The sequence below is a fragment of the Sinocyclocheilus rhinocerous genome, unplaced genomic scaffold (assembly GCF_001515625.1).
Source record: "Sinocyclocheilus rhinocerous isolate Xijiao unplaced genomic scaffold, SAMN03320098_v1.1 scaffold297, whole genome shotgun sequence".
Lineage (NCBI taxonomy): Eukaryota > Metazoa > Chordata > Actinopteri > Cypriniformes > Cyprinidae > Sinocyclocheilus > Sinocyclocheilus rhinocerous.
This window is the reverse complement of record NW_015649240.1, coordinates 189,246-204,042: the sequence shown is the minus strand read 5'-3', so window position 1 is coordinate 204,042 and position 14,797 is coordinate 189,246. Positions and strand designations below refer to the sequence as shown.

Here is a 14,797-nt window from a genome sequence, read left to right as displayed (position 1 = left end):
CTAGAGTGAGCAGAGGTGGCGGGCTTGAGAACGGCGCGGCCGGCGGATTTGACGTAGGAGTGGCCAGCGGGCTTACGGCAACCACATGTGACGACCTCGGGCTGGCCTCCGCTTTGTCCATGATGAAAGCCGATCCGGCGATCCACAGCGCAAAGTCAGCGACCAGCACGGATCAGCTGTAGGCATGACGAAGCGGATATCGTCCTCTTTTGGAAGGCCAAACAAAGTAGTTTCACTTTCACAACGAAACACACAGCGTCTTCACGACATTGAGGCAGCAACAATACTACAGCGAGAATAAAAGTTACGCCTTCTTTCTTTGCGTTAACATTTGGGCGGCATTATGCAAATCTTCCCACATCGTGACGTAGACATGTGGGACATGAGACATGAGACATGAAAAATTTAAATCGCATCATGTGACCCCTTTAATGGTTCTCCACAGATCTTGAATACTTGACTTTCATAAAGCACATCTCAGATGTTTCTCAGAATAGTTGTCTACAGGCACATATGTAATCCTATAAAAACAGTTCTCCACTACAAGTATGTGAACGGTCATAAAGACAGTGAGGGAATCACAAAACGCTCTCTGTGTGTTTGACGGTTTGAGCAGGGAGGCCAATTGTGGTCAGATTCACTGAGAAGGGAGACGAAGTTTGCGGCGTCTGCACGGTTTCGTGAAAAAAAGGAAAATGACACTCAAAGAGCTGTGACAGTTAGGATTATATTAGAGGTCAACCTTTATTTTGGTTTCGCATGTTTGTTCCCCCGCAAAACCATGAGGCAAAGTTAAATAATATTTAAGGAGACAAATGTTGTTCTTTGTCGAGAATAGAGGGCCACCAAATTTCTGTTGACATGGCCCTTTATTAAGTGTGTGGTTGCTGAGGAGAGCAATCCGAGGAGCGTTTGGCCTCTCGCAAAATCTTACCCGACCATTGAGAAACGTTCTGCGCAACAGTGACCGCCGTGCTGCGGCACGCACCTTATTTTCTGCTTGTCACTCATGAAAGAAAACAAGTGCTGACTGGCAGCCGCCAGGCATGGAAACATGACCCTTATTTATGGCTTTTACCGAAAGCTGACCCAAGAGTGCAATATTTTTAAAAGGCAAGAGATTGGTCAACTAAAAGAGAGCAGAAGTGGCATCCTAGACAGTCATGCACTGCTGGAGTCTCCTATGATGGAGTCAGCACTTCTTTTGCCTAAGAATAGCTGTCAGCTGCTGTTCACAGAGCCTGAAATAAGTGCTACAGAGAGATTGTATGATTTATTGGAATATTTTGGGTGAATCCCAGGGTCATCCTACACTGATCAAAGGTTACAGCAAAGGAGGAAAGCAGGCAGGAGCCTGGAGTTGATCTGTAATGTTCAAATGTCAGATTATTGTTTAAAAGTTTGGGGTCAGTAAGATTTTTTTATGTTTTTTAAAAAAAAAAGTCTCTTATGCTCACCAAATAAAAATACTGTAAAAACAGTAATATTATGAAAACATTTTTTACAGTTTAGAATAACTATTTCTATTGTAATGTATTTTAAAATGTAATTTATTTCTGTGATGGCAAAGCTGAATTTTCAGCATCATTACTCCAGTCTTCAGTGTCACGTCAGAAATTCTAATACGCTGATTTGCTGCTTAGGAAACATTTACTATTATTATCAATGTTGAAAACAATTGTGCTTCTTAAAATTTTTGTGAAAAGCATGCTACATTTTATTATTATTATTATTGTTGAAAATTAGACTTGTAAGTCATTTACAGAGCTGTTATTCTTTTTTTTATTCATTTAGAGAGTGAGAAATAGAAAAACATAGATTTATCTGTAGACATGTAGTGGTGCCGTGAGGTCATTTTAATGTGTACATATTTTTCAGCAACTTTAAATCATTTTTAGGCCTTATCACCTCTTGCATCAGCCCTCCTACTCACCCCATCAGCAAAAATGTGTGCCAAAAAAAAACCCTTTTGAGTAAAATTAAAACCCAAAACAGCAGCGCTGCATTAAACATCATCAGACTCGGACAGACTCCTGTGTGTGAACGCTTGAGGATCTTCTCAGATCCGTCTGGCCCGAGTAATTCAAGCTTGGAGGGGACACCCATTTAAAAAAATACGGCCCGCTGTTATTCAGCCTAATGGAAGGAATAATAAAAAGGGGAAAAGAAAGACAATCTATCAGGCATCTAAATCAGCTGACATCCCCAGGTCTCCCCGCGCTGTAGGTGGCTGCACTGCAGAGCGGCGTCTGATAACATCAGTGAGAAGTTAAACAAAAGGCATTTTTCCCTCAAACCGGCCATCTTTCAGCTTGACTACTGCTGTAAACATCATTCCAGAACACAACATTATGAGACATCTTACCCTACATTCCTGAACCTCCTTTTTAAAGGGAGAGTGAAGTTTCAGAGCTTTGCCAAAAGAAGACTCCAAAGAGTTTCGAGACACTCGGAGAGAGAGAGTTACAGCATTTAAAAAAAAGTACCACCATCCTGACAGTGAGTTTTGCTCGAGAGCTCTCAGTTTCACCTTCGAGTCTGTTATTGACACATCGAGAATTAGAATAAATTCTCTCTAGTGGCTCATGCAGACTGTCTAATGAGCTCGCTGTCATCCGCAGAAGTAATTTCTCCCAGAACAAGGTTTCATACCAGAAGTTTTGGAAATCCATTTGGAAAAGGAATCGTTCCATTGACCTTAATACCTTTCCGAACATTCTCTTTGAGCATTCCTTCACTCCCTTCGGTTCTAATTGATTTCATAAAAGCGGTAATATGTAAAAGTGAGGAGGGGCTCTGTTGATATAACCTTGAATCTAAATGATCCTTGAATCCCCATGTTGTCTGAGAAACTCTTCACTGTCTTTAAACGCCTCATAACTTCCCCATGACACATTTTCTGGACCGTGTCTTCAACTTCCACAGTGCACAGTGCAGTTCACCTCTTCGCCTTGTGTCCTATGGCAAATTATCCCCTGTAAACAACAGCCAACTCCCTTGTGATGCACGCTCTGGATGCCAGCTAGTTATGGCAATCTAAGAACAAACACACGTGGGCCTATTAGATGTGATTCAAGTCTAATGCACAGTCTTACACTTCAGTTTTGTGTCGGCTTGTGATGCAAAAACAATTCATTTTATTGCATTATTCTGCTGACATCTGGTTGAAAATTAAACAAAAATTGAAATGTTATAAACGCTTTCTTAAAGAAAAAAATGAATTTAAAAAAATTTGAAATGACAAAAGTTCTTGAATATTTTAACAAGAATAATTATGACATTTTCCTTTTAAAATTATGGGAATAAATGGCGGCTGCGAACGCTATTTATCATGGCACTGAATGTGAGTGTTTAGCAACCCAGTTGCTACATTCTCTCTCTCCTCTCACTGTCTGTCTCAGTGTCTATAGATTTCAGCATTATGTACAGTGGTTTGCAAAAATGTCAACAATTCTGTGTTTTTCTGTCAATATGGGGTGCTGTGTGTACATTAATGAGGAAAAAAAATTAACTTAAATGATTTTAGCAAATGGCTGCAATATAACAAAGAGTGAAAAATTTAAGGGGGTCTGAATACTTTCCGTACCCACTGTATCTGGAGATTCTTGGATAACTATTTTTTAAATATCTATGATGTATGGGATCATCAAACCTAATTTTTCAAATTTGAATAAAAAAGCCGAATATTTAAATTACAGTGTTGTTTTTGATGTATCTGTGAATTTGCTCTATAGTTTTCCATTGTTTTCAATACAAAACACTGCAATGAATGAATGAATGAATGAATGAATGAACGAACGAATGATTCTCTAACTCGTTTTCCAGTACAAATATCTAAACATTCTTAAATCAAGATATATTTACTAAAGAAGCACCATGACAAGATATTAAGCCGTTTTCTGATAAATGCATCAAACTTTTAAGCTTAAAACCAGAAACTGAGGAAGAAACTTTTTTTTTTTTTGCAGTGCATTACAGCTTGACAGTTGCTTCCAAAATCAGAAAGTGAATTAGTTTTCATCAATGAAACTTCAGACTGAAAAGTGTCTTTTCACCAACACATATGAAAATGAAATCACACTACATCTGTCTACAGGAGCAGGTAGGTTATATGTAATGCAACGTTGAGTTTCTAGCACTGCAATATTGGTCATACATCCACATATCCAAACGCCACAAAAACATCATGTCATAACATATATTCATTTTCCATATATAGTCCTCTTTTTTATTATTATTATTAACAGAGGTCAAATAAATTCATCAAGTCAACTTTACAGAGAAAGGCAATAAATATTTTATAATAGTAATAAAATTATAATTTTTTGCATATATTTATTTAATCGTACGAGTGGCATGATTGTTAGTAATGTCTGACAGACGATGACTACATAGACAAGTGTATACTACAGCTATACCCATATGGAGAGTCAACCTCACCAACAGTGGCTGGAGTCCAGCGTCTGCAGAAAGGATTTCTTCTGTCTCAAACCTTCTAGAACTGAGAGAAAGCATTCTAGAACACAAAGGACATGACTGATTGTCAGGCGGACCGATTTCATTGGCTGAATGACCTGGAAGTAGTTAAAATCCGACACTTGTTGAGTGTCCGGGACGTTAAGAGCAATGCATCATACCTGGTTTTTTCATAACGTATTTTGGTAGCTAAATAGCACATACGCATGATCCAAATGTAGACCATTAGAGCAATTCCCCAAACCATATTTCAGTCCCTTCATATCCAGGCTCACATCTGGTTGTTCTTACACTTACTATTACCACAGCTAAACCTGATATCTGGCTAGTCAAAGCACATCGATCTAAGCTGAATCACAGAATACAGAAAAAATATCGAAGCGTTCTGTGCATTCGGCCCAGGAGAAGGCCTGGTGTCCGTTCAGACGAGAAAGGCATCCAACTGAGAGGCTCTTCAAAATATTGCACTCAAAGCTTCACGTTTACCTATGGAGGCCTGCAAATGTCACATGACTCTGTTATCGCTCTCTCGTTGCGTCTCCATGACAGCCCATTCCAGTGGAAAGTACTGGATCCTTGTAGTTGGGGGCAACACAAATGAAAATAAAAGGTTTCCCAGGTGGTGCGGTTTGCTCTCGTCGCTATTCCAGAGTTTTAAACGTGTCAAAGCAGGAGACACTAGTTCCTTAAAGGTCATCCTTAGTTAATCCAGTATAAATAAAATAACAGACACCAATATTACATTTAAAAAAAGACCCACATTCAACAGCTGGGAGAAACTTGACGCTTCTGAAATATAAAAATAAAACATCTTTGAACTATTTTTTAAGCTTTTTGTCTCTTTTCCGTAGCCACTGTTTATTTGTGACCTCTTCCTTCTCCTGTTTCGAATTAGATTAAGGTGTTTGTAAGGTAAGAAGCATGTTGTGTCCTCGGGGAGCAGTGCGTACTCATCCTCACTGTCTCAGTTCGTTTTGGGGTTGTGTTTTAAACGCCGTGCCCTTCGTGTCCGTTTTGTTACCGTCGTGAAACGGAACTCCTCCAGAGGGTCCACTTTTCCTTTGGGGTGGCGCTTCATGAAATGCACTTCCTGCTGCGTTTGCGTGGTCTTGGATCCTTTCTTGGGTCGACCCTTTCGGTTGAAACCCAAATACCAGCCTTTGTACTTGGCTGACACCAGCGCCGTGTAGTTGTTCTCCAAATATTCCTCCACAAAGACGCACCCTTGGTTATTCCCATTGGGCTGAGAAGAAAAGGCAAGATGAAATGTCAGAAAAACAGTATACTTTTTGAACAACTCCTTAACTGATGGTCTGATGTAATAATAATAATAATTTTTTTGCAAAACATAAACCCTAACATAAAACCGTTTTCTCAACGGGATGCTCACAGACTTAAAAAGAAAAATACTATACATTATGTACAATATATTGGTGAATCTGTCAACAACACACCCAAGTCGTATTTAAAATAAAATAAAATTATAAAATAAAATAGCACAGCATAGTGTTTTATTAACCTGTTGTGGTTTATTTTACAATAATGACAAGCTTCCATATTATCCCACTTATTAGCCAGCTACTCACAAAATAATAAAATAAAATAAAATAAAATATTTGACTGCAGAATGACTGACCAATCAGAATCAAGTATTTTAGAGAGTCTCAATAATCCACTGAGTGAGGAAATTTAAAAAAACACCCTCTTTTTAAAACCCTATTTATTAGCATTTCACAATATATGCATTTCAAAATGTTTTCAAAGTTTGATTAAAAACTGATCTGCAGTTCACACACCTACAGTACTAAAAAAAAAGCACGTAATGTCCCATTCATGGCAAATGTAGAGGGTTTTAGTCTTTCCACTTAGATTTGTTTGTGGTATGGCAGTTACAAGAACTTGGAAAAAAGGACAATTTTAAATTCAAACAGCCAGCCACAATATTTCATTTTTGTTTAAATAGATGGTATGAAAATATGTGTTGACTGGCTCCATTATGTAACTATCATGAGTTGGTTACAGTAGCAGTGGTTTTGGTCCCAACTACAAACTCATACATCAAGCTGACATACGCTAAACATGCAATGCACAAGTAATAATATTCATAACTGCAATTATACATCAGCTCATGCGTAAATCAAAAGCATACACACAGGAACCAAAAACTATTTCTGGATACATTCATATCGCAATTTAATGTGGCCCAAACCTGTTTTTTATACCTGTTTTTTTTTTTTGCAAGACACATTGAACCTGATATTTTCAATTCCAATATATGATAGTTAACATACCTTTCCAATAATTTTGCCATTCTTGTTCATGCAGATGTAGTATCCACTCTCTTTTCCTTTTATTCTAATGTGACTCCCGAATGTCTCCGTCTCCACAACAAGTAGAGCTGCAGGTAAAAAATAAAACACAGTTTACTTAAAGTTCATGAAGACAATATGATGCTCACAGAATAAAAAACTATTTGTTAGAAATATACTCCTAAAAATAGTATATCTGGGTGAATCTGTTAAGAACAAAACAAAACACAACACAACACACAGAACAGAACAGAGATGACAGATAGATAGATAGATTTTTTTCTTCCATCAGTGTGAAAAAAACACTACTTTAAGTATGTATGTACTAAATACTAGTTCTTGTAGTATTTAGTACATGATATAACATACCTTTTAAAAGGTACACATTTGGCATGTGAACTATTAAAAAAATAAAAATCTGTAAGAGAAATGTAATGATTCATCATACACTACAGCTCCTTCACAACCCCTAAACACCCAACTCTCTCTCTTTCTCTCTGTAACCACCTTTGTTAAGGGTCCCTCTCTTGGGGGGAAGCAATCTGCCAAACTCCTTGGAGCAGTTCAGATCCCCAGGGATTGGGTTTCCACTTGCCTTTAGTTTGTGCTCACTCAGTCAAAAAGTTAGGATTATCCATTTGTTTAACACACTGGGCTATTCAAAGGTGCTCAAAGCAGAGAGGCTTAGAGAGCAACACCAAAACTGTCCCCTTCCAAAACAGCCCGGGGCAACATGAGAGAAACGACTAATCCAGGCAGGGCACTTCAGATCAAATGAGGGTGGGAAAGATCCCACTCCTCAGCGGCGCAGGCCCCTTTAACAAAAGAATGACGTTTTGAAAACCTGAAAAATAGCAAATATTCCTGCATTTAAATCAACTCTGTACCTTAAAACCAAATGCTTAAAGCAGTCAGCCCACCATCTGTGCATCTCTCACACCAGCTGATTTCTTACTGGTGCAGCTTATTAATATTAAAGCACAGATGTCAACTGGACTCACTGACCTTCAGTAATGTGAATGTTTTATTATCCCAAACAGGGGTGAAACCGAAGACATTTTTGAGATGTTTCTGGGAAGGCGAGTGTTTGCTGATAAATGAGCCATGCGAGTGCAAGATCTGATCCGGCAGTGTGTTCAAACATAAGATGTAGGGTTGTTTCATGTTGCTTTTGCTTTATTCAAGGAAACTAGCTGTGTTAAAATCGATGTGAAAGACTGTTCGCCACCCATTTTACTTCTGTAACATGACATATTTCCACGTGGAACTGGATATTCAGTATTTTCCTGATGAATCAAGTCTGTCCTACATTATATCTCACTGAATATCACTCTTCACAGAATAGGTTGCAAACAGCAATTCACAATGACTTAAGAAATCATTCTAATATGCTTATTTGATGATCTAGAAATATTTCTTATTGTCAATGTTGAAAACAGCTTACAGTAATATTTTTTAAACTGTGATACATTTATTTTTTCAGGGTTCTTTAATGAAAAGAAAGTTCAAAAGAAAAGCATTTATTTGAAACAGAAATCTTTTGTAACATCATAAATGTCTTTACTGTCACTTTTGATTGACCTTATGTGTCTTTGCTGAATAAAATTATTAATTTCTAATGAGAGAGAAAAAAACAAGCCTTGCTGACCTAAAACTTTATCAATGGTAATGTAAATGTGCATAAATTACATAAATCTGATGTATTAACTCAATCTGACTCAAAACACTTAAAGGGGACATTGGATGCAAAATTCACTTTTACATGGTGTTCGCATATAAATGTCTTAGCAGTGTGTGGACACAACCACCCTACAATGATAAAAATCCATTTACTCCTTTTTTTAATCCCCAAAAAACCTAAACAGTCTCAATTATCAAGCCGTTTTGATTTTCTGAGCAGTATGACGTCATACTGCTCAGGCCCCGCCCACGGCTGCTGACAGACTGTCCCGTATTAGCATATTTCAGCCCTCAGCCAGTTGTACGCTGTTCTGCATTTTCTCAGCACTCGAGCAGCTGTAGTGACAACAATGTCTCGTAATCAATGCAGGTGTTTTGTAGTTGGATATAAAAGTGAACATAAGAGTCTTCATTTTCTCCCGACATCAGAGCCACTGAGGACGCAGTAGATTAGTTTTGTTTTTGATGGTAAAGCGCCACCAAATACACACAAAAAATGGAAGAGAGGGGTGGGATGAGCAGTAGCACATTATCATTCTTAGAGTCTCTATCTCTATCTCTATCTATTTTTCTCTATAAAATGTTAATATGCACCGAAACGGCTCGCTGTGAACAGAGCTGTTTTTGACAAGGCAAAAAGGGTGTTGTTTTACACGACCAATGAGGAATTTTAACCAAAGTATGTAGCAGACATTTCATGAAGACCCTAAAGAATCAAACCAACTTGTGGAAAATGGACATCTGATGTCCCCTTTAAAAAAGCAACTCAGAACTGAGGCATGAATAAAACAAGCTCTGCTCTCCTTTTGTTTTTAGAATGTTCAAACTTATTAACGTTGACAGGACAGCAAGAACAGGGCAAAGCTGAGACAGAGGAGCACAGTGTGTGTGTGTGTGTGTCATGGAGTTCACAGGTCCCAGGTGTGAGGGTTTACCTGGATCTGCCTCCTCTCATGTTAACACAGGTATAGAGGATCTGCTCAGCCAATACTGCACAGACACTAACACATTCAAGCAGTAAACAACACTGCTGTAAACACTTGCTGAATAACAAACAATAGCTCACACTGCTATAAATGTCAACTGAATGAAGAACATTACCAGCATTGCCAAAAAACACTAGATCCCAATTTAACATAAGAAATTACACATTTTACCTAATCCTGCTAAATAATTACTGAAAATTGCTGACCATTGCAGACATGGTTAAACAAAGCTTGATTCCACAAGCTGTCATGTTTTGTGTTCAAATGCTATTATTCACAGTGCAACAGAGGGATCCCCAAACTTTTTTTGTCAGCCGAACCGCGTTGATCTAAAATATTTACCTGAAGTACCACTTATTTATTTACCTTTATTTAACCGGGAACTTAAAAACTTTTGAGATTTAAAATCTCATTTACAAGAGGGTCCTGGCCAAGATAGGCAGCACATTTAGTTACACATAAAACAAAATGCATTCGTTTACATACACAGAAACATACACTTAAGATTTTACATTTATATTTTAGTAATTTAACAACACATTGGCATGTTCACGGTACTCAGAAATCAGATAATGGTCACACGACATGCAAACAAAACATTTATATAATATATTTTTATTTTGATTGTTTTCATTTTAAAATTAAGTTTAATTGGACTTAACATAATTAATCATTATTTTCATTAACTCACGAAACTCAGTTTGGGAAACCCTGGCAAGCACATGTTGCATTCTCCACATTGCCACAAGGAACGCTATAGCAAACACAAGCATACAATGTCTGCTTCTATGGTAACGATTTTCATTTAGGTCAGCTTCTGACTTCATGCAGTTTAATGGCACAGATATTTGAAGATTGTAAGATTTATGACAATTCTGAACACAACCCTGAAACACAACCATCAAAACACCATCACCATCAGTGACCAAATTAACAGTGAATCAAAGTGATAGCTCACCCAAAAATAAAATCTATGATTTATGATCATTTACTCGCCCTCATGTTGCTCAAAATCTGTATGATTCATTCACAAATCAGACATAAATACTTCTCTCATGAACTTTCATGTATGTGCTAGGTCGATATCAAGATTTTCAGTGGATATTGTCTTTAATTCTATTAAGTTGCACTAAATAAAGGAAGTCAAACAAGTTTGGACCAACATGTAGGTTAGAAAATATCGACAGAATTATAATTTTTAGATGAACTGTGCCTTTAAAATCCAATATTCTTAATCCTGCATCCTGGTGTTCATCTAATGTGACACAAAACGAACAAAAACTTCAGCTCACATTAAATCATTTCTCTTCACTCACATTACAGCTAAGCACAGGCATAAGAATAAAACTCCATACAAGAAGAAACAAACAGAAACAGAGCACTAGAAATCCAAAGGATTATAAAACTACATAAGAAACAGGATTATGCAGGTATAGGAATCCAGGACTAAAGGTTTATGGAGTCATGTCTGTTGTAGAATCTTCATGCTGAACAGCTCTGACTGACACAACCGAGCACAAGACTGAAATATAAACATGCTTGTATCAGTCGACAAAGTTAAGAGCAGAATTCAGTGTGTTTATCTTCAGTTCGAGTCTCTGTTCTCACACTCGTACCGCTGGGGCACGCTGCCCATCAGTTCTGTGGTTTTTGTTTTGTTTATACTTTGATACATTTTGATTAATAATAATAGCTCAGGTTGGATGTTAAAGAGAAGAAGTTCATCTTAGATACGATATTAGCAGGCCTAGATGGAATTCTCTGCCCTGATCTGGGGAAACATGGTATTTAAACATGGTAAAGTGAGTTCAATGGAGCTAAAGGAGAGTACTAAACACTTTATCTTAGTGGAATGCATTAGTTAAATTAGCCTAATTATTTAGTCAATTAAAATGCAAGAGGGAGCTTTAAAGATTCTGAAGCTATATATAATTATCAGAAAACTGATTGAAGCACACTCACAGCCATTTAGGAAGACTTGAAAACATGCAACACAAGAATATATAAGATAGTTAAAGGGATAGTTCATCCAAAAATGAATCAGATTCAGTTCTCAAATTCAACTCACTGAATACACTTACACGCACATAAATATTCTGATATGAATCATGCAATATTTTGATTATAATTGAGTCATACCACAATCTGATTGCCCGATTCAGTTTAATAATATTCTGGTTCCTCAAATTCCGATTCCCACCCATAGAATATATGTAACATGTAAACATAAATATTGTGTACATATGTATGCATATATTGTATTCAGAATATGGCTGTAACCTGAATATAGACCTTAAACAGAATTTGATATGCATATATATGAAAATATATGAAAATAGTCAATGATGCTGTCACGGCGGTTAACTTTATTTTCAGTGAATAATGGCTTATTGTGCTAAGTTATATGGCCTACTATTATAATACCACATGTATTACACCTCTGTGGTTTTTGCATCTTTTTTAAGAGCCTCAGTCATTGCAAGTGCACGGAAAAGTGCAGTCTTTATAACTCCCCCGTTTGTGTTTAACAAAAGAAACAAAGTCATACAGGTTTGGAACGACACAAGGGTGAGTAAGTGATGACAGAAATTTCATTTTTGGTTGAAATATCCCTTTAAATTATTCTACCTTACATGTTCAACAGCAGATCATAAACTAAGACAAATGTTACAGGTTCTACTGGGTGGTTTATTCAGAGCACAGGAACACTCCCGTACCGTACTTGCCCCCATCGTCTCCATTGGCGTTGATCTTCTTGCCCAGGATCTGCACGTGTTTCCCAGTGGTTCGGCTGTAGAGCTGATATATCCGCACCTGCTTCCGACTCACGTCATCTCTGGTTTGGTTCTCAATGTAGAACCGGAAGTCGGCGGAACTCTGGTGAGATTCCTAGAACCAGCAAGAACAAAATGTGTGTTGATCTAATTCTTCATTCAGTTTTACAACTGCATGCATTTTAACGCTGCAAATCCTTTACCTAATTTGGTGTTCCCGGTCAAAAATGACCGGCCTTTTTTCAAAACTGCTTGTACATCTCTTATTATGCTTGATGATCTTGGATTTATATTTTTTTCCCCTTTCAATTAGCACAGGTTTTGTATTTCTTTTTAGAACTGATTAGTTATAGGCCTCATTGTTCTGATCTTATGCACCTCCGTTTTTGAAAGAAAAAAAATCCTCATTTGTGGATAATTTGGGCAATGAGGCGCATGAGCTCAGATCAATCAGCTCCAAAAAGAAATACAAAACCTGTGCTAACTGAAAGAAAAGAAGTTAAATCCAATAGCATAATAATCAATTTATAAACAATTTTTTGTAGACCAGTAATTTTTGACTGAGAACACCACAAGTGTGACAAGGTTGGAAAAATCCCCCCAAAAAAGTGCAAAAATTATCCAGTTTTTGGGAAGTTGTTATACCATGTGTGAGCAAAGCCAGAAAGTTTTAGTTCAAAGCAACAACATTAACTAGCATTTTTGGAGAAAAGAAAATCCTCTGTGCATCAAATGGCATTAACAACGTTAATATATAAATAAATAAACATATGAAACAAGAGGATGGGATTTCATAATTTGGGAATTGACTGGAAAGTGGCCATGCCAGAACAGTTATAGTCGTTTCAGAGAAAAAGTGATTTTTCATTTTGAAAAAAAGATTATGATAACACACTTTTTTAGGAAAAACCTGCTGTGATGAAACATTCACAATAAGACTAGGAATGTGTATTAACAGAGTAAATAGGGTCAAATTTTGATTTCATGTTGAATCAACATTAAACTAACTTTACAGCAGAAATTGAATTTGTTTTAGATTTTGAAAAGGTTTGCATAATTGATTCTGTTATTTTCCTGTTAACTCCTGGGAAACTGCTCTGAAACAAACTGTATCATACAAAATTCTATATAAATAGATATGTGACTTGACTTGACTTAGTTTCAAACAATAAGAAATTCAATGAGAGTTCAGATCAGAGTGATTCCTACATGTTTTGGTGCCCATCTCTCTCTCTTTCTTTCTTTCTTTCTCTCTCTCTCTCTCTCTCTCTCTCACTAAATAAAACATCTGAATACGCTGAGCCTGGAGCTACACCAAGAAGTGAAGTTTTCAATTTCCACTAGCAAGTCTCCAGCAATTATCCACCTGAAAGATTCAACTCTATCATCAAACAAATATCTGCCTAAGGTAAGAATCACACTCATAAATCACACATACACACCTGTAAGTATGGGAAGTACATGTACACAACTGAAGTCTGCTGCTCTGGTACACACACACAAACACACAAAGCCACTAATATAATAAAAAACAATATAGCTTGCCACGGCATCTCCTGTCGCTCACATTTACACTCACCCGAGGCTTTATATGAAAATCACCAATCCACCACTCATCTAATATCCTCCTATCTTTGCTCCTCCTCCTCTTCTGTCATCCTTCCATATGTGAGGAAAACATATACCTCTAAAAACCCTGGAATCTCCGTCCCAGCCAAGAGTACTCTCACGGGCAGAAACGAGGGGTAATTATCCTGTAATGAGCTTTTATGTGGCTTCTCTCAGGTGGTTAATTACGCTCACATTACATGCTTCCACTCCATGTTATTTTAACCTCGGCGATATGAATCTATTCTATGCTATAAAACATTTCACGGTAAAAAAAAAAAAAAAAAAAAAAAGCTTTTCTTTTTTTGAGAAAGAAACTTCCATAGAGATTCATGCTGAAAGCACGACTGTTAAGAAATACATCAACATGACACAACTGGCTAAATTAACCCATTAATACAGGAATTATATCACAAATGAAAAAAAAAAGTAATTTTTACTTCAAAACAATGTAATTATTCCCATTTTTCCCCCAAGAGAATGCACTTTAAGAGAGCTAAATAAAAGACTGAATATACTGATAAAACACTACCATTTTTATTGTTTTTAAAAGAAGTTTTGTATGCTCATCAAGGCTACATTTCTTGGATGAAAAATACAGAAAAAACAATAATATTGTGAAACATTATTATATTATTCTTATTATTTAATTATTATAATTTAAAACAACTGCTTTCTAGTTTAATATAATTTCAAATGTAATTTAATCTTGTGAGGCAACACTGATTTTTCAGCATCATTACTGTTGTCATATGATTCTTATTGTTATTAATGTTGAAAACAGTTGTGCTGCTTAATAGTTTTGTGGAAATTGTGACTTTTTTTTCAGGATTCTTTGGTGAATTGAAAGCAGAATTTATTTGAAATACTAATATTTTATAACATTATACATGTCTTTACTGTCACTTTGGAACAACTTAATGCATCCTTGCTGAATAAAAGTATTAATTTCATTAAAAAAAAA

At 36.7% G+C, this 14,797-nt stretch overlaps 1 protein-coding gene across 1 annotated transcript in view; it reads right to left on the bottom strand.

Moving 5' to 3' along the window:
* Window positions 1-4,661: 4,661 nt before the first annotated feature.
* The window catches only part of LOC107710462 (fibroblast growth factor 18-like), an 18,494-nt gene continuing 8,358 nt past the window's right edge, over window positions 4,662-14,797 (bottom strand). Inside the window, exons 3-5 of the mRNA XM_016515230.1 lie at window positions 12,169-12,340; window positions 6,768-6,874; window positions 4,662-5,719 (exon numbers count right to left, since the gene is read on the bottom strand). Coding sequence (XP_016370716.1) covers window positions 5,441-5,719; window positions 6,768-6,874; window positions 12,169-12,340 — 558 coding nt within the window. The 3' untranslated portion in view covers window positions 4,662-5,440. The remainder of the gene's footprint in view (window positions 5,720-6,767; window positions 6,875-12,168; window positions 12,341-14,797) is intronic.